The sequence below is a fragment of the Amblyomma americanum genome, chromosome 11, assembly GCF_052857255.1.
Source record: "Amblyomma americanum isolate KBUSLIRL-KWMA chromosome 11, ASM5285725v1, whole genome shotgun sequence".
Taxonomy (NCBI): Eukaryota; Metazoa; Arthropoda; class Arachnida; order Ixodida; family Ixodidae; genus Amblyomma; species Amblyomma americanum.
This window is the reverse complement of record NC_135507.1, coordinates 99,410,950-99,437,469: the sequence shown is the minus strand read 5'-3', so window position 1 is coordinate 99,437,469 and position 26,520 is coordinate 99,410,950. Positions and strand designations below refer to the sequence as shown.

General features: G+C 48.2%; 1 protein-coding gene across 1 annotated transcript; it reads left to right on the top strand.

Annotated features, from left to right (window-relative positions):
* Nucleotides 1–2,896: 2,896 nt before the first annotated feature.
* Nucleotides 2,897–23,693, top strand: LOC144109823 (uncharacterized). The gene is made up of 5 exons (XM_077642608.1): nt 2,897–3,008; nt 3,711–3,797; nt 15,178–15,228; nt 15,666–15,722; nt 23,632–23,693. The coding sequence occupies exons 1-5, from the start codon at nt 2,930–2,932 to the stop codon at nt 23,691–23,693; spliced, it is 336 nt and encodes a 111-aa protein (XP_077498734.1). The 5' UTR covers nt 2,897–2,929.
* The last annotated feature ends 2,827 nt before the right edge of the window (nt 23,694–26,520 follow it).

Below are 26,520 nucleotides of genomic sequence, written 5' to 3'. Positions count from 1 at the left end.
TATAACTCGGCTTCCACAAAATGCATTAAAATAATTCTTGCTGGGCGATAGTTATGAACCGTCGTCTTTTAACATTCCAGACATCGCACCTTTATGGCCGCCACGGTGGCTGAGTGGTTATGACGCTCGGCTGCAGGCCCGAAAGATGCAGATTCGATCTCGGCCGCGGTGGTCGAATTTCGATGGAGGCGAAATTCTAGAGGCCAGTGTGCTGTGCGATGTCAGTGCACGTTAAAGAACCCCTGGTGGTCGAAATTCCCGAAGCCCTTCACTACGGCATCTCTCATAGCCTGAGTCACTTTGGGACGTTAAACCCCCATACACCAAACCAACCATCGCACCTTTATTGAGACTGCCTTTCTGGGTCCCTTCAATGCTAATTAAATTAACTTGCTTTCAAATGCTAAGTGAATATTAAGAAGCACAAAAAATGGGCACACATGAAAATTATGGTTGTCTCTATCCCTATTTGTTGATATGCAGCAACACGAGAGCCATTTTATGAATGCCCAGTTGCACCTGACGGAACATGGAAATGTCGACTGATCCAGCACAAAAGTATTGTATGTATAAGGTTTCTGAAACTGCAGCAGTTTTTCTCTAATTTTACGAAGTACTTTAAGTAATGTAAGTATACATTGAATACATGTCTAATGCTGTAGTGTAAGTGTTCTATTGAAAAATTTATTTACGTACTGCATTGTTTCATAGGAAAAATTCAAATTACCTGCGAAATTTTTTGAATTTGTTGATAGCAATTTTCAGGATTATGTGTTAGATTGGAATGACAATGAACATGCGTTATCCAAGAAGTGAGGTTCAGGGCCCCTAGAGACCACCCTCTGGTCAAAAACTTTTTGTTTGAGGCATTGTGAGACAAACATGTTCCCACTTGCTCAGAATGCCTCATTAGCAACAGAGTTGCAGCCCCTGTAACCAAACAAGTTGGTCATGCTACTCCCACCTGTGCACCCTTCCACTCCCTGCTCAGGCTTTGTAACAAATTCTGCTGTTCAAGGATATTATACAATTACGCCTTGTGCCAGTTCCTTGTATGTGCTAACATTGCCATATCTGTGTCTTCTAGCACAGCTTCCCATTCCCAGCATCAGTGGACAGTCATGCACTTGAATGCCTTAAATCTATTCTATTTGCAAGGTGTTCTGCTTTATTTTTTCTCAAAAGTAAAAGACTGGGTGGTTGATCTCGAGCTGCAGATGTCTTTTATCATATTCTCTCTTGCTAATGGTTGGTGCCTGCACTTGGTGTTTACAGAATTTCAGAACTGTGGGGTCTTGCTTTGCTTTTAAAAAAGTCATGTATGTCCGTGCATGCACAGAGGCCTGCTCCTGCCCTGTTCCACAAATAGGCCAGGGTCTAGTAAAATAAGTTTAACCTGTGCCAGTGCAGGTGATTAGGCAATTAGCATGTTAAAGCAAACAAGACTGTAGTCGATTTTTTGTTTGCAGCTTTTACTATAGTACGCTTCAGCAGCACAAATGAAGTGGGGGCAATGCCTTCATCATGGGTTCATGATTGGTGTGGCCCTGGCCATCGAGCTGCTCTGCTACTCGTCTGAAGAAAGCGATAGCACATTCTGAGCAGCCACATACATCATTCAAGCGGCATCAAATAGTTGTCAGCACTGCAAGCACCGTAAAAACCGGACTATAGGTCGGACCGGAATATAGGTCGACCCCCTAACCAATTCTAAAAATGAAAAAATCTTTTTTCAATGGGAAAAGTACCGAAAGACATCCTTACTTTGAAACAAATGCGACTCGAGAGGTTGCACAATGGTGACAGTATTTAATTTCATTTAAATGCTGCTTGTATGTACACCCGGCAAATTTTTTAACAATATCGCGCACCAATCGGCCCGCGTGTTTGTTTCTGGCACAGGCAAGTACGGCGCCGTAGAGCAAAGCCCTCCTCTTCACGAATCGCCGCAACCAGGATGGCGAGCCTTTGAATTGCGCCCTCGTGAGTCTAGAGGCACGCGCGATCTCTGCCGCTTTCACGCGGATGCATTCGGCAGTCACAGGCAGCGATCTTGCTCGCACCGCAACGTTTCCTTCCTATTCTCAATACACTACGGTCTGCCCACGAAATGTTTTCTTCTGGTTGCTGCAAGTTGTAATACGCAGCTTCTGCCTCCGCCAGTACTGAATGCTCTTTTCGGATACTCCAAATTCGCGCTGTGCCGCCAGGTTCCCGTGAGCTTCCTCGTACTCAATCGTGTTTTTCGTGAAGGCGACGGTAAACTGCCGTTAGCTTCCGCTTTGCATCTACTGAAACGCAAAATGGCGGCACTGCTGCTGATGGCGATGGTGATAGAGGCTGTTGACTTCAGCCACCCATTGTTGCAAGACTTCCGTATTTTTTCCGCCAATGACCGGTATATAAGACGGGGGTCGACTTTTCACCATGGTTTTTTGAAAAAAAGTTGACCTATATTCCGGTTTTTACGGTAAGTTTACGTAAAAATGACATGAAGATGGTGAAGGCGCATGATTATTTGCATGTGCATATTTCCCAAAATTTGTTTTGACACCAAAAACCGTCGGAATACGTGAATAACTTTCACATTAATAATAATAAATAAACCTGCATGTATCATAGCACTTAAAAGTATTTGTGGTAGGGCATGTTGTAAGCATTTTTTCTTTAGCTCAGTATTTCGCAAATATGAGTGAAGCCACAATATCCGAATTTTTGGCATAAGCTGACATGATAGTCTTCTTAGTGCTTGTATGACTCAAATTATTTGTGGGGCTCATTTTTTTTTTACAGATGTGTGTGATTCGCAAAAATAAGTTGTCTGCAGTAAGCATACCTTTTTCAGATAAGCTGTGGCTTTGGCTTTTTTTGTTGTTGACAGGCTCTTATCTGCGTGCCCAAGAGAAGGCATGTCTAGCAGAAGAAACAGATGATGTCTGTACTAATGGTGAGCAAGGCCGTGGAAAATGACGACGGCGGTGTAGGACCCTGTCAAGCTCTATTGAAAGGTATGCAAAAAGGTATGCACGGCACTATGTGGAGGTTAGGGGTTCTAGGCACCACCTGAAAAAAGTCTGCCACTTCAGTCTTGGAGGGAATTTCATCTGTGCACCTTAAATGTATCGATTGTCCATTCTTTTGTAGCTGGAAGGTGTATGAAGCTCTTGCAGTTTTTTGTGAGGAACAGGGGCATGCAGGCATTGTAACAGCCAAAAATTTCACTCCATCTCCTGTGCTACCCTACAACAGATATTCTAGTGCCGTTCCTGTATTAAGACCGGTAGTACTCACTCATCAATGTGCGTTTTCTGCTGAGCATGAAGTGTTGTGATAGTGCAGTAACCTAGTGACTTCTGCTACTGCATCTTGTAGGTAAGTTTTGAGGCATTTACTCCACAAATAACTTGTTTTCTGGCAGTTCGCTGTAATAAATAGTTGTAAACTGAAGGATTCAAAGATATGATTGTTAGAGGTGCAAACACAGCTTATTTGCTGTGTTCGCACATTCACATTGCTTGCGTAACACTGCTGTTTTAATAATGTGAAGCCTTGCAACCGTACTCCCTACCATGCTACTTTGAGAACATTAAGATTGTAACATCGTTTACCGCACTTTAAGGTCCTTGAGGTGCATTTCCTCGCACCTTTAGTTAAACATAAGCACTGACCAGTTCAATGTGCCATATGCTTCTGGTCGCTTTTGTTTGCAGGCCACAGTCTGCATCAAGCCTTGATGAAGCAAATTGCGAGCATGGTGGTTCGCCAATTGGAACACCACCACCATTTGTGCACGAAAGGTTTGTAGTCATGTTAAATCTTTTCTGTACCGTGCATTTCTTGTGCAGGACAACCCAGTGAAAAAGAAACTATTGGATTACAATTGGAAATTACCAATTGGAAATTTCCAAATGTGTTTCGACACCATTGGAAAATACCAATTGGACTATTCCAATTTGCCGAAACCAGCTGGAATATTCCAATTGGCCGAAACCAATTGGACTATTCCGCTTGGGCAAAACCAATTGGACTATTCCAATTGGTAGACACCAACTGGTCCACTCTATGGCCGATTCTCAGTGGGCTGCTCTGATTGTCGGGCACCAGATGGCTATTAAGGGGCGACACCCCTCTTAGAACTTTTTTCCTTATTTATGGGCAGATCTGGTTGAAACTTGCACCATTTGTATATTTTTGCAGGCTTATTTCAAATATCTGATTAGTTTTCTTGTACATGATATAGTTTTCAAAATTTCACCTAATTCATGTTTCTCATTTGGAGGTGGGCTAATTACTAAACACTCTATGGCATGATGAGGATAGACCTGCCAGAGTGATCTAGAAGGATCATAGAGTGCAACAAGACAATAATTATTATGCTAGAAGAATTTCAACCAAAGTTACACCTAGTCAAACTTCTGTGACAAAAAGCCCAAGTTGGCACCCAAGATCGATAATTAATTTTGTAAATGTTGCCAAGTAATAACTGAACATATTTTAGTTTTAATGCACTGTTCAAGAGTTTTTATTTCTAACAGAACAAGAATGAGAGTTATAGCAAAAATAGTTTAAGAGATATCGCACCTCCAAAATTGCAGAACCCTGGAAATTGCAGTTTTGAGAAAACGAGAAAAAACATCTCACAGTATCTACATGTAAATTATGTCAATATCAATATGTCAACATGATCAGAAACTAGCGGAAAGTGAACTAAAGCAAAAATTAATGGCTTATGCCAATTTCAGCCTAAGTTATGCAATAGGAAACTTTTGAAAGGAAAGGTCCATTTGGGCACCCAAGACAGATAACCTTCTATGTAAATTTTTTCTTGTGGTCATTGCATTTACCTTGGTGTCATGTGACTCACAAGGTTCCATTTCTAACAAAAAAAAATTATAGCAATACCAAGAACAGGACCAGAAATATTAATCTTTCAAAAATGCAACACCCCCAAAATTGGGGGATTGTGAGAAGCACTCAAGCCTGACAGCATATTTAATCAAGAAAGAAATCCCCAAAGACCTTTGCATGCTTTCAAAATGCACCAGGAGCATAGTCAGGGTGCATGCTGTCGCGGTGCTTCTTTTTTTCCACTTTAGCAAAGCCAAGCGAAGCCACCCGCTTCTTCGCAGAACGCGTGTTACGGCGCAAGTCCTTTTCTTCAGCTCTCCTGGAGACAGTTTCTGGCACGTTCGTGTTGCATTCTTGCAGAATTGCTGTTGCTGTATGCTTGCAGCCGGCATTGAAGTGCAGCACAGCTTCTGCTGTGGCTGCTTCCACAGCAAAGAGTGACGACTGCCGCTCTTTGTGGATCAAGGTCCAGATGATCGAGTGGAAGCTCTCGTTTGAATTCTGGGTCTTCCCCCGAATGCACCTCTGCAGCAGGCTCTTCTCTGATAAGCGACTGTACACGGGCAAAAGAGCTTCAGCCACATCGCTTGGCAGACTGTACTTTGCTTCGGTTCGAGCTCCTCTTGCTTTTGCAGCGTTGTGGCGGCACCAAGACTGGTCACCAGTGGGACACAAAGTGTGATTGGGGCAGTCATCAGTAGACGTGATGTGGTAATATGTCGCCATCACGGCTCGCTGCATGGCATCCACATTACCTACATTTGACCTTAGCGCTCGGCCATAAATATAGCTAGCTTGTCAACTAGATCAGCTGTGAGCCTTCCTCTGCCACCAAGACATTGTTTTCCTGCACCCTTGTGCCTCTGCAAGAGGTTGTGCAAAGCTGCTCCCATACGCTTGTGCACATGGTTTATGCAATCCTCCTTGACTACTTCAATGTAGCCATCGCATAACATCGTTGTGTAGCGCATGTTGTGGCGCTGTAGAGACCTCTCAAATAGAAATTTGCCTGCCTCTACCTCCATTTGGCCAGCCTTGTAGTTGGTGTTCTTTTGGCACTCGTGGCGCGATCTCCAGAGTTCATAGCCGTCAGTGTTCGGCTTTGGGCCAGTTTCGCAGCCCAGACAAACGTTTGACAGCACCACATAATCGAGCACATAACCAGTGAAGAGTTCCACTACGGCACCGACGCCTATATGTGACGAGTGCCCGCGCATCATCCATGTGCCGTCGTAACACATGGCAATGTTCCCCCGTGTCCAAAACACAAGTCGTCATATACCTTCGCCACTGCCTGCGCGGCCCGTGCCATAGCTGCTGCGGCTGCTCGAGTAGCAGCAGGTTGCAGTGTGTTTTTCAAGTGCCGTTGAAACGCTTTGTTGTGCATGCCACGCCGCGACAATCCCATCGCCGAAAAGATATCGTTCATTGCTGTCTGGGCGTTACCGGTCGACAGCATTGCTCGACTAGCAAGAACATTGAGCTCGAAAGGATTGCACTTTTTCTCGCCGTCAACCCTCCGCGAGTTCCACTCGGCCGCAATCTCACCACAGTTGTCACATAGCACGATCAGTTTCGCGGCGAGGCCTTAGCTCTGGTCGCTGGTAATCAACCTCACGCATCCGCGACACGTTTTGCACCGCACGGCATCCAAGAGGACGTTCGCAACGCTGAGGTCAATTATTGCGTAGGAGGCTGTTCTGTCTGCGTCTGATCCTGCGGACGCACCACTTGCATCGGCGAACAGTGCGGTCTTTCGTGCCATCGCCAGCGTCGATTCCAGTCGATCAAGTGTAGACTGCTCACGGGCACTCGCTTGAGTTATGTCACTGTTAGTGACAGGTGCGGTGTCAATTCGTATGCGACTACAATAGGCACGAAGAACACCGCCATTATCCAGCGGAGACGCGTCGCCGCCCGCAACGTGACCGTCACGCAATCCCGTACCACTGGCGCTTGCTTGTTGCACAGTATGCAACAATGTCGCGTCATTAACACGTTTTTCTTTTTGCATGCTTTCGCCCGAACTTGTGCACAGAGCGGTACTTCTTCGCGCCTCCTGGCATGGTTCTCTCGTTGCACTAGTGTGGTCGGCAGAAAGACAAAATGGCGTCGCCGGGCGTCCGCATTCCATGGATAGCTTGCCCGAACCAACCAGACGACGCCATTTTGATCACGTGCCTAAACCGGGCAATAGCAGGCGACATGTACAGGGTTTCTGCTCGAAAGAAAAAAGCCGAAAGCCCGCGCTTTCGAACGAGACCAAAATGGCCGCGGTAGAGCACGTAGTTTCGATGCGCCGGGCGATCGAAATTGGGTGTGGTTTGTCCACAATTTAAAGGGCAGTGGGTGTGGTACTGCATTTTTAAATCGCTATAACTTCTTAATTACGTGGGGTATAATGATGAAAATTTGCATACAGATGCAGAATGGTGCGAGGAACACGAAAATTAAAAGATTGAAAATCTGATTTTTGGGCCGATTTTCGGTGCCAAAGAGCCATGTCCCCCCTTCAACAGTCAGGAGGCAAGCAGTCTATTAACTGTAGCACTTTAATATAGGTATGTGCATGAAAATACTTTCCCTATAATAATGCCCCATGGGCATGTAGGTATAAGAATGAATAATTAAATAAATAGTCCCGAAACAAATCTTGTTACGCAGATCCTAGCTTGAAGGCTCCATTTCTTTTGCGAGCTCCCTGCAATCAAATCGAAGCACGACACAGCTTGCATTACTGCAGAGACTATACAGACTGAAAAGCAAATAAGGAATAAGATTTAATGTGTGAACAAACTAAAACAAAATTCATTAAGCTGCACACTAAGATGCTCTTTGTGGAATCAAATAATGGATGAGCATTCAATGCAGTAACTGCACGAGTTTTGATACAAGCAGTCACAGCAGAAACAATAATTTGTGAACCATGAAAACTGCAACATGGGAATGCTTGTTCTTGTTCAGTTGTTGGCGATTCATAAATGACTATAGGAACTTGCTATGTTTTATTTCATAAATACGCAGTGCGATCAAATTAATAGCAAAATGCAATATACTGCATTCCAGGACTCATGTCCTGCGCTGCAAATACAGCACATTTATGAATGTATTCTCCAGAAGATTTGAATTATCCCGATCATCAACGCTGAAAAAGTGCGTAAGCCGCAGCCATCCTCCACGCGCAGAAAAAAGTTTCAATCATTTTATCTATTCCGATTATCAAACTACATTTGTTCATTATATGTTTTCCACACAAAGATGTGACCACGTGCTCTGCTTCCAAGCATAGATCGCGGACATAGGCTCTATTACAGCCTCACAATTAAAGCTCAACATTTGCATCAGGCACACACGTGTCACACAAGGTAACAGTGAAAAGTGGAGGTAATTACCTCCAAGCATGAGAATGCGGGCCGGATAAAAGTCTGCTTCGCCTTCAGAATCTGTCTACTTCACCTGATGATAGATTCGCGAATCAGTCTTGGGCATTTTCAGCTGCAAACTCCTTCACATCCATGACTAGAACCACCGCACTGCTTATATTGTCTTTATACCTGACGTACGCAAAATCAGGCGCAATCGAAGACATCGCGCACAGAGGTATCCTAGTACTACACCTAGAGCACTGTACTGCAGCGCAAGAACCATGCCACCATGACCACGCTGACTGCACGCACGATGACACACAGTTGTGTTGATACGAAACTGAGGAATCATTTTCCAAGAGTAAAACTTTTTAAAGTGATTAACTGCAACAAAATTTTTTAATACATTTTTAAATTTAAGTGTTGCAATTTTGTTTATAAATAATTATTTGACTACTTTGTGCAGTACTCTGCATTATGTGAAAAGGTGAATAACCATGCTGGCCGGCTGAATGGATCATCTTGAGCTGCAATATGGCGATCTATGGAATGAGGCTATGATAGAGCTGCCAGTTTCTGAAATATTGACTGTTTGTATATTTGTAAGAAAAGGTGAAAATGCTTATGTCTCACCAGTGCGGAGTTCATTCACAATGTAAACTCAATATTGCCGCAAATCTTTGTACTGTTTGTTTGTTCTTTCTTGGAAGCTGCTGGCACACAAATTTATCTCAATTGATCGCACTGAGGCGGAGCCTTTTCTGCGTTGTTCCAGACTGTTAGGGTAATTTTGCACGCCGTATCTCAGAAGTTTGCTATCAGCTTTAAATTGAGCACGGCCGAGAACAGTGGGCATTCTGTTCGACAACCGCCGAGCATACTTGTTGCTTTCGTCGCCGCCAAGTCATTCAGTTCATTGTGGGTGTCACAGATCTCCCCGGAGAACACTCGGACCAAAAGAATGGACAAAGCGACAGGTGTACGCACACAAATGCACATTTAATACGCCCTACCTGACACACACACTAGAACACAAAACCAACAAAGCTAACACAAATACTATAAATGCACACGACTCGGGAACACTGCTACCAGCGTCTACTACTAGCGTTCTACTGTTGGTGGTCGGCGTTCGTGCCCACGGTTGGTTCGATGCGTCTGCGGCGTTGTATGGATTCAGTAGCATGTGTCGACGCGGTGTTCGAGGTGCTTGGGCTGGCGTCGCTGACGGCGTCGTTGGCTGCATCGTATAAGCTCCCGGCCCAAGCGCCTGTGGATGTGATACCGGTTATGGCAATGTGGGTACCACCCGGATGGTTGGCAACAGCGCTGGAGACACTCCTGGCCCTAGCAGGTGGTAGCGTCCTCCGTTAACTCCCCAGAACAGGCTCAGGCACGGCAGGAAGTCCACGATGCGAAGCCATAGAATGCGAGCTCACCGGAGCAGTAGCCGGCGTCGCTCTCTTCCAGCCGATGCGTCCCTGACCCGCCGGAGCCTCGACTTCTCTGCTGTTCCCCTCATGCCTCGCTCCCCCTCGCCCTTTTATAGCCTTGGCGTTAGTCCACGTAAGCCTTGTTGTCATCTTCTTCTCTTCTCCACCAATCATCTCTCTCCACCTCATCGAATGCTTCTCCACCAATCATCTCTCTCCACCTCACCGAAGGCTTCTTCATCTTCTTGATTCTTCGGTTAATCCACGTGGTCTTCTTCACACCTCTTTCCTTTAAAATTTAATTTAGGCTCCTTAATATATGTGACAGGGGCCCCCTCTCTGAAGATATTTTCCATGAAAAACTGCTCACGTCATACTCATCTTCAAGCCATCCAGCCAACCGGCTATCTTCCCTGGCGATTCTGGACCCAGCACGCAACACACCGCAGATGTCCAGCACACACCAAAACCACACGACTAACTTAGCACACCAAACTGAGTTTTCAGAACACTAACACACCACTGCAGTTGTCCGTACAGAGTCCTTAATAAACATGTTGGTGTCCACAACACACTCCCTTGTATAATCACAAAACACCAACATCAGCAACAACAAGATAAATCACAGAGATACATTAACACTGCAACAACAACAAGATACATCCCAGATATACCTAGAGCTGTTCAGTTAGCTGTATCTGTCTACAAGTCTAATTTGTAACATATGACCTCTGTTTTGCCTGGCCCATCCGAAAACGTCTCCCCCTTGATTTGGAGTAGAGCTGTCATCGTATGTCTTCATTCACATTGGGCTTCATTAGTGCCTCATCCCCTCCTGCATTTTTCTTCCCACTGCACGTGGGCAACACGGCTGCATCACCTGTCTCCTCGGCCCCTACCGAGCATGCTACCTTGGGGGCGTACCGTACGGGACCCCTTTCTTCGTACTTCTTCAACATATCTACATGGAAAACCTCTTTAGTGTCATCTAACAATAATTCATAATCCATATGCTTTTTCTTCCGCGTCACAAGGTACGGGCCCTTCCATTGCATCACTAACTGATTATGATCGGTGGGTAGCAGTACATGAACCCTGTCGCCCGGATTCAGATTCCTGTGAATGGCTTCCTTTTCATAATATCCCTTGTGGCGTTCACGCGCCTTTTCCAGGCTTTGATGTGCAAGCTTGCATGTTTCCTTCAACCTGTCCCGCAACTCAAGCACGTATGTGTATGTTGTCTTGAGATCTGATGCAATCTCTTTGTTAGCCCACAGCTCCTTGAGTATTGCAAGTGGACTTCTAAGGGTTCTCCCATATAACATCTCGAAAGGCGAGAAAACCATGACTCGTTTGTGGTACTTCGCGGTAAGCGAACAAAAGAGCTGGGAGATATCTATCCCAATCAGTAGGTCTCTCCTGGCACATTTTCTTGGTCATATTTTTGAGGGTGCCGTTGAACTGCTCTACAAGCCCATTACACATGGGATGGTAAGGCGTCGTCAGTAACTGCCTTACTGACAGAAGGCGGTTAACCTCCTTCATTAGTTCCGATGTGAAGTTTGAGCCCCGGTCACTCAAAACTTCCCTCGGGAACCCATAACGCGAAAACATTTCCACAAGACTCTCCGCCACTTGGATACTGTCAATAGCTCTCAGTGGGACAGCGTCAGGATAACGAGTGACCACGTCAACCAGAGTAAGCACATATCTATTGCCTTTGGCGGATACTGGAAAGATTGGCCCCACAATTTCATTAGCCACTCGCTTAAATGGTAGATCGATGGCTGGCATCTTCTTGCCCAAAGGTACGGGACCAACTCTTCCCTTCGGAACTGTGCGCTGGCACACGTCCACATGAGCGAACAAAGCGCTTATCTTCACACTGAACACCCGGCAAAAGAACTCCTCGGTGATCCTAGACACCGTTTTTTGAACACCCTGGTGTCCGTCAATAATGGTGTCATGCCCTAGGTACAGCACGGTCTCACATATCTCTCGGTAACACCAGCTGTTGGACCCGCCTTCCTGAACTAAATATGCATTTCCTGTGCAGAAGACCATTTACCAATTGATATTCGAATGACGTACGACTCTACTTTCTTTTCACTTTTTTCCCGACTCTTTTGAAGCAGGCCTTCAGGCTTGGGTCTTCTTTTTGCCTAATTGCAATTTCGCCCGGTGTTGCGCTCAGGCACATCGTAACAGGAGTAGAGAGCGGACGCTGCATTGCTCGGGCTGTCGCTTGAGATCTGGTATTCACTGCCGACGAGAAACAGACTGCAACCGTCTGAGATGTTACGGGCCTTTCCTCCTTTGGATGTTCTTCAACGCCAAGCATCCTCCACTTGGGATCGGGGTCATCGACACTTCTTGCATCCGTAATGTTTCCCAAGATGAGATCGTAGATGAGTTGGTCTACGCATTTTGCCACTACCTGCCCAGTATAATATGGCGTGGACACTAGTATCCTGGCTTCAGGAAGGTACCTTACTGTGCTATCTACAAGACTGGCGGCAGACGCTTCCCCTGTAAGATCCTCGTCCTTCACCAGGCTTCTCCGAACCAAAACTATGTTGGCTCCACTGTTTCTAAGCACCAATATAGGACGGTCCCCTATTTGCCCAACCACTACCGGCATTGCTGGTTTCGACTTGGGTGTTCCACTCACTGCCTCATTTTCCAGCGGCATTTGCTCTCCTTTCAGCTGTGGAACTTCAGGTGGCATGATGAATTCTACCCTAGAGTTGACAACGCATGCAGCTCGGTTCTGTATCAGCACTCATCCAGAGTATGACCCCTCTTCTTACAACCTTGACACACAACCTGTGTTTCTTGGGCAGCGCTGCTAGTCAGTCAACTGCATGGTGTCCCACCTTGCCGCAGAGAAAACACCTTACTGGCGCCTTCGACGCACCGCCATATGGTCTTGGTTTTGCCGCAGCAGTCTCTAGGGTCTTTTCGGCTTCCTCCCTTGCCCTACTCAAATTTCTTAGCCTTTGAGCCTCGAGGAATTGGTGTGCAGTGTCGGCAAACTCTTCCAATGAACACAACTTACTTTCTTTCAGGAATAGCGCTAGCTTCAAGCTATAGCACGCTAAAAATTGCTCTGTGACCAGCTTGTCGCGTACCCCTTCAAAACTCTTTTCTGTGACTTATCAAGCAACCTATCAAAATAGTTGGTCAGCTTGCAGGAAAATTGCTTAGAGGTGTCCGAATCCTCAGGTTTCGCGGTGCGAATTCTCTCACGAAAACCCTCTGCCGTAAGCCTGAATCTTTGGAGGAGTGCCTTTTTGACTTTCTCCTAGTCCATGGAATCAGCAGCAGGCATCCTTCCAAACACATTCAGCGCCTCTCCGACTAAACACATGCTCAATGCTGTTACCCATTCACTGCGCTGCCAGCCTTGCCCCTAAGCTATCCGCTTGAATCGTTGCAGATATGCGTCCAGATCATCTCTCTTGTCATCGAAAGGAGCCATCAGCTTTCTTGGGCAAACTCTGTCTGGTCTAGAAGATTCTGTACCCGCTAAGGAACGCTGATCGCCGTCCGTGATCTTCTCATATCCTCCCGCGACATGTGCCTGTTTCCACAAAAGAAACTCCTCCCGTTCTATCCTTTTCTCATGTTCTTCGACCTCGCGAGCTCTTTTTTCTTCTCGGTCTTCTGCCTCGCGAGCTCTTTTCGCCTCACGCTCTTCTGCTTTGCGAGTGTCTATGCGTGCTTGCGCCCTTTCCTCTCTCCGCCTCTGCTTCCTCCTCGTAGAGATGCATCGCCTCTTCCTTGCTTAACCCTAGCTTGAGCACCAGTTCTAACGTTCTTGCCAAATCCATACTTTCTGCTGTTGAGAGATCAAAAAGATCCGAGACAAAGCAAAAAGAAAAAAGGAAATGAATCCTGGCACAGGCTCGCCACTTATCTTTGTCACGGATCTCCCCGGAGAACACTCGGATCGAAAGAATGGACTAGGCGACAGGTGTACGCACACAAACGCACATTTAATATGCCCTATGTGACACACTCACTAGAACACAAAACCAACAAAACTAACACAAAACACAAAGACTATCAATACACACGACTCGGGAACACTGCTACCAGTGTCTACTACTAACGTTCTACTGTTAATGGCCGGCGTTCGTGCTCACGGTTGGTTTGGTGCGTCTGCGGCGTTGTATGGATTCAGTGCTTAAGCTGGCCTCTTTGGCTGCATCGTATAAACTCCCGGTCCAAGCGCCCGTGGATGTGATACCGGTGTTGTTGGCATTGGGGGTACCACCCGGATGGGCGACAACAGCACTGGAGACACCCCTGGCCGTAGCAGGTGGTAGCGTCCTCTGTTGACTCCCCAGAACGGGCTCAGGCATGGCAGGAATTTCACGATGCGAAGTTGTAGAACGCGAGCTCACCGGAGCAGTAGCCGGCATCGCTCTCTTCCAGCCGATGCGTCCCTGACCTGCCGGAGCTTCCGCTTCTCTGCTGTTCCCCCTGTGTCTCGTTATAGCATGCCCTTTTATAGCATTGGCATTAGTCCACGTAAGCCTTGTCGTCGTCTTCTCTTCTCCACCAATCATCTCTTCACCTCACCAAATGCTTCTCCACCAATCATCTATCTCCACCTCTCCGAATGCTTCTTCATTTTTCGGTTAATCCACGTCGTCTTCTTCACACCTCTTTCCTTTAAAATTTAATCTAGGCTAATGAATATATGTGACAGTGGGCGCAAGTCAGCCGAAAGAGTTTCGTTCGGAAGCTATTTTCACTATCTTTCTGACAGCTGGACTGCCATCACCACAACGTGACATCTGTTGGACTAGTCCATTTGGGAGCAGGGAACCAATTGGGTAGTCCAGTTGGAACAAGGAAAAATAATTGGGCTGACCAGTTGGAATATAAGTCCAATTGGAAAGTTCACTTGAACCCAACTGGAAGTACAAAATCAAGTGGATAGTCCAATTGAAACTAGAGAAACCGATATGGCTGTCCAGTTTTATTCATCAGTCCAATTGGCTGACCATTTGGCTCCCAATGGGCCCAATTGGCTGACCAGTTGGCTCCCAATGGGTCCAATGAGCTGACCATTTTGGTCCAATGGGTCCAATTGGCTAACCAGTTGGGTTCAATGGCTCCAATTGGAAACTTCAATTGGACCTAAAGCTTTTTTTGACTGGGGAGGTAAAGCTACAGCTGTCTTGAAAATCAGTAAATTGGATACCATATGCTAAATTGAATCCCCATGCTTATCGAACTTCACATTACCTTTATCCACACACGAGGCTACGCCTGCACCCAGCAGCACCAATGCTACTGGTAATCCTGTGCCAAGTGCCTCTGCTATGCCTCTTGCTGTGCATAATCCCTGCATCACACAAGTTCCCAGTGCCGCTGCTATGCCTACTGCTGCCCCAGAACCTGTCTCTAGCTTCCAACACCTAGTTCTAAGATCCAGCAGCACACTTCATGGTCCATCAACATTTGATAGGTATTAGTATGGTGCCCATGTCTTCATTGAGTAATTACTTTTTTTACAGTAGTATCCCTGGGACCTTCCACACCACTACACACCATTCAAAGACTTCAAGGTGAGCTTACAGGTCTTTATTTGCAGTCTAAAAATTTTGCTAGGACTGTATTTTGGGAAAACAGTGTCAGGAAATTCAGAAGTGGTCGGCTTAATACATTCACTGCATCGTGGGTCACTGTTTGGTCATGTCATGCTTTTTACACTGTGCAGTTTTGATTACTGGGTTCCACAAAGAATGCCTGAGACAGATGTTATACTGAGGTTCTCCTTAGCCTTCACAATAAGCACGGGTAAATGACTTGAACTGCTGGTGATCCATGATGCAGGGAATCTGTTAAGGTGAGCTACTTTTTTGTTGCTTTTAAAATTTTAAGCTCATATTGTTGAACAATGTTCCCCAGCCATTGGATGCTTCTGGAGCTTGAGTGTATGTCTGAATGACTACAGCTTGCCTCTTTTTGTAATAACCTTTTCAATGCATGTTCAATTGATCAGGAATGCAGGCCGTGTTCCTGGTTACTATGAAATGGAAGGGCAATCGATGCAAAACAGGTATGTATTTTTATCTTTTATATGGCTTAGTAAAGGTTAAAAAGCTTTTATGCAAGTAGTCAAGCTGCATTTACAGGTACTTATACAAGGCCAGAGCCATATATATGTAAGATGACAATGCATATTATACCAGCCAGGTTTATTTAATGTTGTCTACTCATGAACAGGAATGAAAGTCGGTTGCCAGAGCCATTCTTCATGTTGGGACCATATGTGGGACAAATATGTAAACAGAGTAAGTTCTGTTTCGATAATTTCATTTCATATCCACATTCTGTGACCCTTCCTGTCCTGAAAATGCAGGTTCATGAGCCAGCAACCGCAGCAGCTTCAGCCCTTGAACACTGTGCAAGGTTTCACTTCCATATTTTGACATCCTTTTTATTCAATTTTCATACCTGCTTCCTACATCAGCTTGGCAGCTTGCAAACCATATTGTTTATTCTAATTTTCAGGGAAAGGCCCACACCACTTACACACGTGGAGGCAGTTAGGCTACCTATGACGTCCACTTTGAATCTCTGCCCACGTCAGCATGCGCAAGGCAAGATATGCCTATGAATTCTTCCTAGTTCACACAAACTTCACAGTGTAGCAACTAACTTCCATACATGATGTAATGCTGAACATCCAAATGCCAGCATGCTCGTAGGATTCTCGCTTGAAGGCCTTATGGTCATCCGTTTTGGAGGGAATGCAAGGCCTTAAGTGCAGAGTACTGCAAGTGGTTAGCCGACGTACTTAATGCCATAGTAAAGTAGTGTGTGAGGTGCAGAAGGCAATTGACCTTGCTCTATTTTCTTCATGGAGGTGGTACTGCTCTTGACAGCCTAGGTGAAAATTTTCAACTGGGACCAATTGGTTCGAGTTTAACTGGTTTAAGGAATAATTCTCCACTTCAACTGGTCCCAGTTGAACTGAAATCTTGTTCCTTAAACCAATTGGCTACTGGTCCCAGTCCAACTGGAAACTTGTTCCTTAAACCAGTTGGCTACTGGTCCCAGTCCAACTGGAAACTTGTTTCTTAAACCAGTTGGCTACTGGTCTCAGTCCAACTGGAAACTTGTTTCTTAAACCAATTGGCTACTGGTCCCAGTCCAACTGGAAACTTGTTCCTTAAACCAAGTGGCTACTGGTCCCAGTCGAACTGGAAACTTGTTCCTTAAACCAGTTGGCAACTGGTCCCAGTAGAACTGGAAATTCGTTGTTGAAGCCAGTCACTGGTGGCTCTTCAGGAAGCTTGTCATGTACGTACAGTGTTACGTTTCGCCTACGACGCGCGGTATAGCCGGCGCGGATGCAACGGACGCCGGGGCTTCGTTCAAAGTGGCGGCCATTTTGGGCCCGTTCATCGCTGCCGCAACGCCTCCCGCCAAGCGCGTCCAGGCAGGTTTCAGTGCCACGTGTCGTCGTGTGTGCGTGTGTGTGTGTGCATGTTGGTGCCCACGCTTGTCAAAGCGCGGCAGCCGGAGTGAGGAGCTCCCCAACTGGAAGGCGAGGAGGTCTGACCGGCGCCGGCCCGGCGGACGCGCCCGTCACGTCTGTACATGTCCGTGCGTCGCCGTCTCGTGCGACTCATCCCAAGCCGTTCCTTCTTGCCCTCGACTCCGAGGGTATAAAAGGCAGCTGCCCCGGACGCCAAAGAGAGACTTCGATTTCTTCCTTCGAGTAACGTGGTCGCCCTGACCGGCTGCTCTTTTGCGATGCCAGAATAAACAAGTTGTTCTGTTGCCAGTCGACTCATCCTTTGCCGGGACCTTCGGATGTTTCCATCTGTGCCCCAGGCCGCCAGGCCAACGCTACCCTTGGGGCTTGCAACCCTTTTGCAACAACTGGTTGCCAGCGGTGAGATCGCGACAACGGAGGCCAGCAGCGAAGATATGCAGTCAACTGTATGCTGAGCAGCTCAACGACCATCCGGGAGCAGTGCAACGAGCCCTGTGTGATGACTGGTTGCCTGCAGCGGAACGACTGCGCTGAATTCTTGGCTGCGAGGTTTGGTGAGTGCGGGACTTTCTTCTTCTGAGTTTTGCCAGGCTTTTGTTAGTGTCAGAAACAGAGCTGGTAATTGTGTTGTCGTTGCTGCCGGGTTAGTTTGCGGCAAGACAATAGTAGGCAGTAGAGAAAGCAGCATTCGGAGCAGCCATGGATTTGAAGTCGTTGCGCAAACCGAAATTACTGGAGCTTGCAAGAGAGTTGGGTCTGAATGTCTCAGACAAACTCAGAAAACCAGAACTGCTAAGGGCTATTCTTGAGTTGGAGGCTGAGGATGACGAGCTGTCGGAATGCCTTGAGACCACTGAGGAGAGGGAGCAAAAAGAGAAAGACGAGCGCGAACGTAAAGAACAAAAAGAGAAAGAAGAGCGCGACCGTCAACACGCTTTGGAAATGAAGCGTCTCGAGGTAGAGATGGAACGCGCTCGTAATGGAAGTCAAGCACACGGTGCAGGAGAACGGGTATCGTTCAAAATGACTGACCTGATGCGGCCGTTTAAGCTTGGAGAGGACATTGGTTTGTTCCTGGTTAACTTTGAGCGAACGTGCGAGAAGCAGGGGTTCTCTCGGGAAACGTGGCCACAGCGCTTGCTCACTTTGTTACCCGGCGAGGCGGCCGACGTAGTCGCTCGCTTGAAGAGAGAGGAGGCAGAGGATTTCGACCAAGTGAAATCGAGTCTGCTAAAAAAGTACAGGCTGTCAGCGGAGGCGTTCCGTCGGAAGTTTCGAGAAAATGAAAAAGGCAGAAGTGAGTCATATACAGAGTTTGCCTACAGGCTTATGTCAAACATGCAGGAGTGGCTCAAAGAAGAGAAAGCGTTTGGTGACCACGAGAAAATTCTGCAGTGTTTCGGGCTGGAACAGTTTTATAGTCGGTTACCTGAGAACGTGCGGTACTGGGTCTTGGATAGGCCAGACGTTAGTACAGTGGCTAAAGCCGCCGAGCTAGCCGAGGAGTTTGTGACGCGTCGGGCTCGCGGAGCTAAGGACGGTCAAAAGGGTGAATTTGGCTCCAAGTCTGAGAGGCCGAAGTTCACACCCATGAGAGCAAGGGGGGACACACGTAGTGCGGATGCGAGTGAAAGCAGTCCGACCGAACGTAAGGAGACGGCGGCAGCCGAAGCCGAACGCAGAAAGCGGTTCGAGACGAGGCAAGCGCGCGTGTGTTATACGTGCCAGAAGCCGGGTCACTTTTCGGCGCAGTGTCCAGAAACAAAAACAAAAGTCGTGTTTTTGTCATTATGCAGCACTGACGAGAACATGAAGCTTCTCGAGCCTTACATGCGAGACTTCCTCGTGAACGGGAAAGAGTGCCGAGTGCTTCGTGATTCCGCAGCTACAATGGATGTAGTTCACCCCTCTTACGTAGAACCCGATATGTTCACGGGCGAGTGCGCATGGATCAAGCAAGCCGTGGAAGCTCATAGCGTGTGTCTGCCCGTAGCAAAAGTGCTTATTGAAGGACCTTTCGGAGCAATTGAGACGGAGGCCGCAGTGTCATCTATGCTGCCCCCCCAGTACCCGTACCTATTTTCGAACAGGTCCGATCACCTCCTGCGCGAGAAGGGGCTTTTGTTTGGTGAGGCTAGCGTTCAGGCCTTAACCAGATCGAGAGTTCGGGAGCTCGCTGCAAAGGCGGTAGTTGCGGGGCCGACGTTGTCGAACAATGAGAAAGGGTCGGAGGCGCAGCAAGCTGATACTCAGAGCACGTCCGAACTGAATAAAATTGAGCCTGTAGCGTTGAAGGCACCAGGTACTGGAGAGGAAATGCCCGACACGGGAAGGTTAGAAGAGCTATCTGCAGATTTGCTCATCGCGCCTACGTCCGATGGACTTAATAGGTTGCTAAAAGTCAGCCGGTCGGCTTTGATAGCGGAGCAAAAAAAGGATGGCAGCCTAGAAAACATGCGCTGCAATGTCAAAGAAGGTATCGCCAAGAAAAATGCTCGTTTTGTGGAAAGAGGTGGGGTCCTGTACCGGAAGTATCTAGACCGCAGAGGAGTCGAGTTCGATCAGCTGATCGTGCCTCAGTGCTACCGTCAGGATCTGTTGCTCTTGTCGCATGGCGGTTCGTGGTCCGGACACCTAGGAGTTAAGAAGACTAAGGACCGTCTCTTGCAAGAGTACTATTGGCCAGGGTGTTTTCGTGACGTAGAACACTTTGTGAGGACATGTGACACCTGTCAGCGGGTTGGCAAACCAGGGGACAAATCGAGGGCGCCGTTGAAGTTGGTACCTATCATTACGGAGCCTTTTAGACGGCTCGTTATTGATACAGTGGGACCTCTGCCGGTAACAGCCACGGGGTACAGACACATTTTGACTGTGATCTGCCCAGCGACAAAGTTCCCTGAAGCAGTGCCGCTTAAAGAACTCAGCTCAGTTGAGATAGTCAATGCACTACTGTCCATATTTGCGCGAGTTGGTTTTCCTGCGGAAATCCAGTCAGATCAGGGCACAGTGTTTACCAGCGCTTTGACGACAGCCTTTCTCGAAAGGTGTGGGGTAAAGCTGTTACACAGCTCAGTGTACCACCCACAGTCGAATTCCGTTGAGACGCTCCACTCCGTCATGAAGCGCGTGTTGAGAGCATTGTGTTTTGAGCAACAAAGTGATTGGGAGCTGTGTCTGCCTGGGGTGATGTTTGCATTAAGGACCGCGCCGCATGCGGCTACGGGGTTTTCGCCAGCTGAGCTGGTGTACGGTCGCTCGCTGCGGTCTCCGCTTCGCATGCTTCGAGACTCGTGGGAAGGCAGGGGCGACGACCCAGTCGTGGTCGAGTACGTGCTTAGTCTCCTCGAACGCTTAAGAAGGGCACAGGAGTTGTCAGGTGAAGCAATGGCAAAGGCCCAGCAGAGGGCCAAGGTTTATTATGATCGGACAGCCAGGGCCCGTCGTTTTGAGGTGGGCGATGAGGTAATGGTATTGCGCACATCGCTAAAAAACAAACTCGACGTGCAGTGGGAGGGCCCAGCACGGATTGTTCAAAAACTGTCGGATGTTAACTACGTGGTGAGTCTGCCAGGAAAGCGGAAAGCACAGCAAGTTTACCACTGTAATCTGCTCAAACCCTATAGACAACGGGAAGCAGTGGTGTGTATGATGGTAAACGTTCCCGAAGAGCTTCCGGTCGAGCTTCCGGGACTAGGCTCAGTGACGAACAGGGAAGACACTGATCAGGTCATTAGTGACTTAATCATTAATGCACCGATGTCGGCTGAGCAGAAAACCGAACTACACCAACTCTTACAAGAGTTTCAAGGTCAGTTCTCTGAGAGGCCTGGTAGGACTTCTGTCCTTACTCATGATATAGAACTTACCTCCCCAGAGCCAGTACGATCCAAGGCGTACCGGGTGTCACCCCGCCAGCGCGATATTATGGAGGCTGAGGTAAAGAAAATGCCACAGCTCGGTGTTATTGAGGCGGGTGAGAGTGATTATACCTCCCCTTTGATTTTAGTTGAGGTACCGGGCAAGGAACCTCGTCCTTGCGTCGACTACCGCAGGCTTAATTCCATCACTAAGGATCAAATTTATCCGATCCCTAACATCGAGGAGCGCCTTGAGAAAGTTAGTAGCGCTCAGTTTATTTCCACCCTAGATCTTGTCAGGGGTTATTGGCAGGTTCCACTTACAGAAGAGGCTAGTAGGTATGCGGCGTTCATTTCACCAATGGGAACATTCCGTCCTAAAGTTTTGAGTTTTGGTTTGAAGAACGCGCCATACTGCTTTTCAAGCCTCATGGACAAAGTGTTGCGGGGACAGGAAGAATTCGCTTTACCGTATTTAGACGACGTAGCGATATTCTCCGCATCCTGGTCTGAGCATATGGCACACTTGCGGGCAGTGCTAACCCGCCTGCGCGAAGCGGGCTTGACAGTCAAGGCTCCCAAGTGCCAATTAGCACAGGCCGAGGTTGTCTACCTCGGTCACGTGATTGGACAGGGTCGTCGCCGCCCCTCTGAAATAAAGGTGGCCGCTGTGCGAGACTTCCCGCAACCGCGCACGAAGACCGATATTCGGTCGTTCTTAGGTGTCGCCGGCTACTATCAGAGGTACATCCCCAGGTACTCCGATATCGCGGCTCCCCTGACGGATGCTCTAAGAAAAACAGAGCCCCAAACAGTCGTCTGGAGCGAGACAAAGGAAAGAGCTTTTAGCGCCCTAAAGAGCGCCCTAACAAGCCAGCCTGTGCTACGATCGCCAGACTACACAAAAGGGTTCGTTGTTCAGTGCGATGCTAGTGAGCGAGGCATGGGCGTTGTACTGTGCCAAAGGGACAATGGAGAAGTGGAACACCCCGTCCTGTATGCTAGTCGTAAGCTGACCTGTCGTGAGCAGGCGTACAGCGCCACCGAGAAAGAGTGTGCGTGTCTCGTGTGGGCCGTTCAGAAATTGTCATGCTACCTAGCCGGCTCGAGGTTTATCATTGAGACGGATCACTGCCCTCTCCAATGGCTGCAGACCATCTCTCCCAAAAATGGCCGCCTCCTGCGCTGGAGCCTCGCTTTGCAACAATATTACTTTGAGGTGCGTTACAAAAAGGGGAGTCTCAACGGTAACGCCGATGGCTTAAGTCGAAGCCCCTAACGTAGGAATCCGCCTCAAAGTTGTTGGTTACTGATGTTTTCTTCCTGAGGCAGGATTTTTAACATATTGCTTTTGTTTAGTGTTTCAAAGTGATTATGTGCTTTCTAGTGCAATTTTCTCATTTGTGGACGCGTTCTGAGTGCTGCTTGACTACTGTAAGGAACTAGGCAGTAGTATAAAAGGGGAAAGAGCCTGGCAGAGCTTAGTGAGGGTTGTCTCGTGCTTGCTGACTGAGCGGTTGCGTTTCGGCGTAGTTCTAACGCTTGCTGGGAACGAGCACAAAAATGGCAACTCTCCCGAAGTCACTTTGCAGTGCCCAGTGTGAACCTGAACCTGAGAACGAGGCCTTCTCTGTGCGCTGCGCTCAAGCAACGTCGAGGGACGACCGGTTTCGATTATGAGCATCATCGAGCGACATCCCTCTGGACAGCGGATGCAGTCCCCTGACCATCGGGATCTCCTTCTCCCGGCGGGGCGGTCTGTTACGTTTCGCCTACGACGCGCGGTATAGCCGGCGCGGATGCAACGGACGCCGGGGCTTCGTTCAAAGTGGCGGTCATTTTGGGCCCGTTCATCGCTGCCGCAACGCCTCCCGCCAAGCGCGTCCAGGCAGGTTTCAGTGCCACGTGTCGTCGTGTGTGCGTGTGCATGTTGGTGCCCACGCTTGTCAAAGCGCGGCAGCCGGAGAGAGGAGCTCCCCAACTGGGAGGCGAGGAGGTCTGACCGGCGCCGGCCCGGCGGACGCGCACGTCACGTCTGAACATGTCTGAGCGTCGCCGTATCGGGCGCCTATTCCCGAGCGTTCCTTCTTGCCCTCGACTCCGTGGGTATAAAGCAGCTGCCCCGGACGCCAAAGAGAGACTTCGATTTCTTCCTTCGAGTAACGTGGTCGCCCTGACCGGCTGCTCTTTTGCGATGCCAGAATAAACAAGTTGTTCTGTTGCCAGTCGACTCATCCTTTGCCGGGACCTTCGGATGTTTCCATCTGTGCCCCAGGCCGCCAGGCCAACGCTACCCTTGGGGCTTGCAACCCTTTTGCAACAACAGGCAGTGTAGTTCACCAAAGCCAGAGAGCAATGTCGCACTTGAAAATTCATGCCTGATGTGCCCAGCATTGAATGGGCTACACTGCCTGCGTGTTTGCAAAGCTTGTCCCTGAACATTCAAGTGATGAAAGCACAGTAGTAAAAAGGTCTGTCTGAACTGTTGTCCACTTGTTGGCGTGCCGGAGCCACCACAAGCAGTAATAAGTCCGACTCCGGAGAGCAAGATACGAACACGTTTTACTGGAACGCCATGTTGTTTTCTTCCCCCCTGTGCCCAGGCCTACATCAGTTGCCAGACGAGTTTTCTACGTCGGCCAACACTCCCCCACACTTGGTTTGAGAATCACACCACTGACACTCACATCACAAGTTCAGTCGGTTTGGCGGTCGCCGGATACAAGTGGGCCGTCCGGGTTGACCTTCGGCTGCAGGGGTTGGTGCTGAACTTGACTGTTGTTCATGTAGGTCCCACCATTCACTCTGCTCAGTAGGGCTACCGTTAACACAACGACGAACCTGGTCGAAATGTCGGGTAACGGGTCCTCCGGCTGTGTTGAGCTTGAGCATCCTGTTTCCCAAGACATGTTGAACCGTACCCTTCATCCAACGCTGGCCAAGACCGAAGTTGCGGAACAAGACAGTCTGGCCACGGACCCATTTCCCTTTTGTTAGCGTGTGCCTTTCAACGTTCGGCTCTTGTGGTTTCTGCAGAAGCAGGTCCAGGCGTCCTTTGGGTCGATAGCTCAGGAGCATTTCAGCTGGGGATTTGTCCCTACTTCCGGATGGTGTGCGTCTGTGGTCATGCAGCCACCGGTTTAAGCGAGCTGAGAGTGTTCCACGTGTGAGTCTCTTGAGACCGTCTTTGACTGCCCTCACCGCTCTTTCTGCAAGCCCATTAGATTGAGGGTGGAAGGGCGCTGTACGGATGTGCCGTATGGCATTCTTCGTAATGAATTCTTGGAATTCGGCACTGACGAAGGCACTGCCATTATCAGACACCAGACAATTGGGCAGACCAAATCGTGCAAATATGCTCCTTAAGATCTCAATGGTTGCTGTAGTCGTTGCACTAATTGTTGCGACTGCTTCGATCCAGCCTGAATAGCTGTCCACAACAACCAACACCATCTTGTTTTCAATTGGACCAGCATAGTCTATGTGAACACGTGTCCACGGCTGGGTTGTTGCGGGCCATGCCGCTGCCTTCTCGGAGGGTGGCATTGATGCCGTCTGTTGGCAGATAGGGCAATTCCGCAGGAGCTGTTCTATGTCTTGATCAATTCCTGGCCACCACACAAGTTTCCTTGCCAAAGCTTTTGTGGTACTGAGTCCGGAATGTGCTTCGTGCAGTTCCAACAGGAATGCTCTTCTAGCTGCCTCAGGGATCACTAGTCGGTCTCCCATGAAGATGAGTTGTCCATCTGCTATGAGGAAATTCCTATATCTCCAGAATGGCAGTACTTGGTCATGGTTAGACTGTGGGAGTTTCTTAGGCCATCCTCCCAGTATGTATTCATGAAGGCATTGCATGAGTTGGTCCTTCCCAGCAACATCTTCGAGTTGCTTCCTTGAGACCGGTGCCGTGTCCAAGATGCTGGCTACTAGTGCACTGTCTTGTTGGTCAGGGTCTTGCATCTGCAGTTCAGTCTCACTGGCTGGCACAGGTAGTCGACTCAGTGCGTCTGCATTTTGGTTGCGGGATCCGGGCTTATACTTTACGGTGTATTTGTAGGCACCAAGGGTAATTGCCCACCTTTGAATGCGTGATGCTGCAGTAGTAGGAATTGGTCTATTTTCCTTGAAGAGTCCAACCAGTGGTTCGTGATCAGTCTTCAACGTGAACTCCCTACACAACAAGTAGTCACGGAACTTTACCACTGCAAACACCAGAGCCAGGGCTTCCCTTTCCAACTGAGAATAGTTCTTCTCTGTCTTTGTGAGGGTGTGGGACCTGAACGCTATTGGCCTTTCAATGCCATCGATCACATGAGATAGCACTGCACCAATTCCCTCTGGTGAGGCATCACATTCTAGCACTAGTTCCTTTGTGGGGTCAAAGTGCACGAGCATATCAGAGTTAATCAGAGAGTTCTTCACAGCTTCAAATGCTCTCTTCTCTTCAGATGCCCACTTCCATTTGCTCTCTTTCTGTAGCAACCGGTACAGAGGTGCAAGGAGACTTGACATGTTGGGCAGAAAACTGCGGTAATAGGTGATCAGGCCCAGGAAGGATCTGAGTTCTTGGACATTTCTGGGCGCTGGTGCTCTCACGATAGTGTCCAGTTTCTTTTCCGCTGGATGCAAGCCGTGTCGGTCAATTTTGTGTCCCAGGTAGGTCACTTCCTGTGCTCCGAACACACACTTGTCTTTCCACAACCGGATACCATTTTCTCGAAAGATTTCCAGTACCTTGTTCACAGTCTTCCCATAGCTATTCTTATCCTCTGCAATCAGAACATCATCTAAAAAGACTTGCGTGCCCGGCACATTTTTCAGAAGTTCTTCCATCTTCCTTTGGAATATGGCAGGGGCTGATGCAATGCCATATGGTAGCCTATCGTAAGCAAATAGACCTTTGTGAGTGTTCAGTACAGCAACTTGCTTTGCTTGATCGTCCAGTGGTATGTGGCAGTAGGCTTCACGTAGGTCCAATTTTGAAAACCAATAGCCACCCTTGAGAGAGGCGAAAATGTCTCCCATTTTTGGGAGTGGGTACTGGTCGACATCACACTCTGGGTTGACAGTGACCTTGAAATCCCCACAAATTCTCAAGGTTCCATCTGCTTTTACCACTGGAACGATTGGCGTTGCACAGCAGCTGTGGCTGACTGGAGACAAGATCCCTTGCTGACACATTCTGTCCAGTTCCATTCCTACTTTTTCGCGCAATGCATAAGGTAGTGAACGGGCTTTCAGGAATCTTGGAGTTGCATCTTTTTTCATGGCAATGCTGGCAGGAGGCCCCTTCATCAGTCCTGTGCCCAGCTCGAAGAGGTCTTTGAACTTTTCTTTCAGTTGTTCTGTGACACTTGAGATTTCACAGTCTGGAGTCAGGATTGTGCCTACCTCTTGGTCAGGCAGCAGATGAAGTTTTTGGATCACATCTCTACCACACAGTGAAGGTCCTGGGCATTGCACCACATACAGTTCAGCAGTTGCATTGCAGT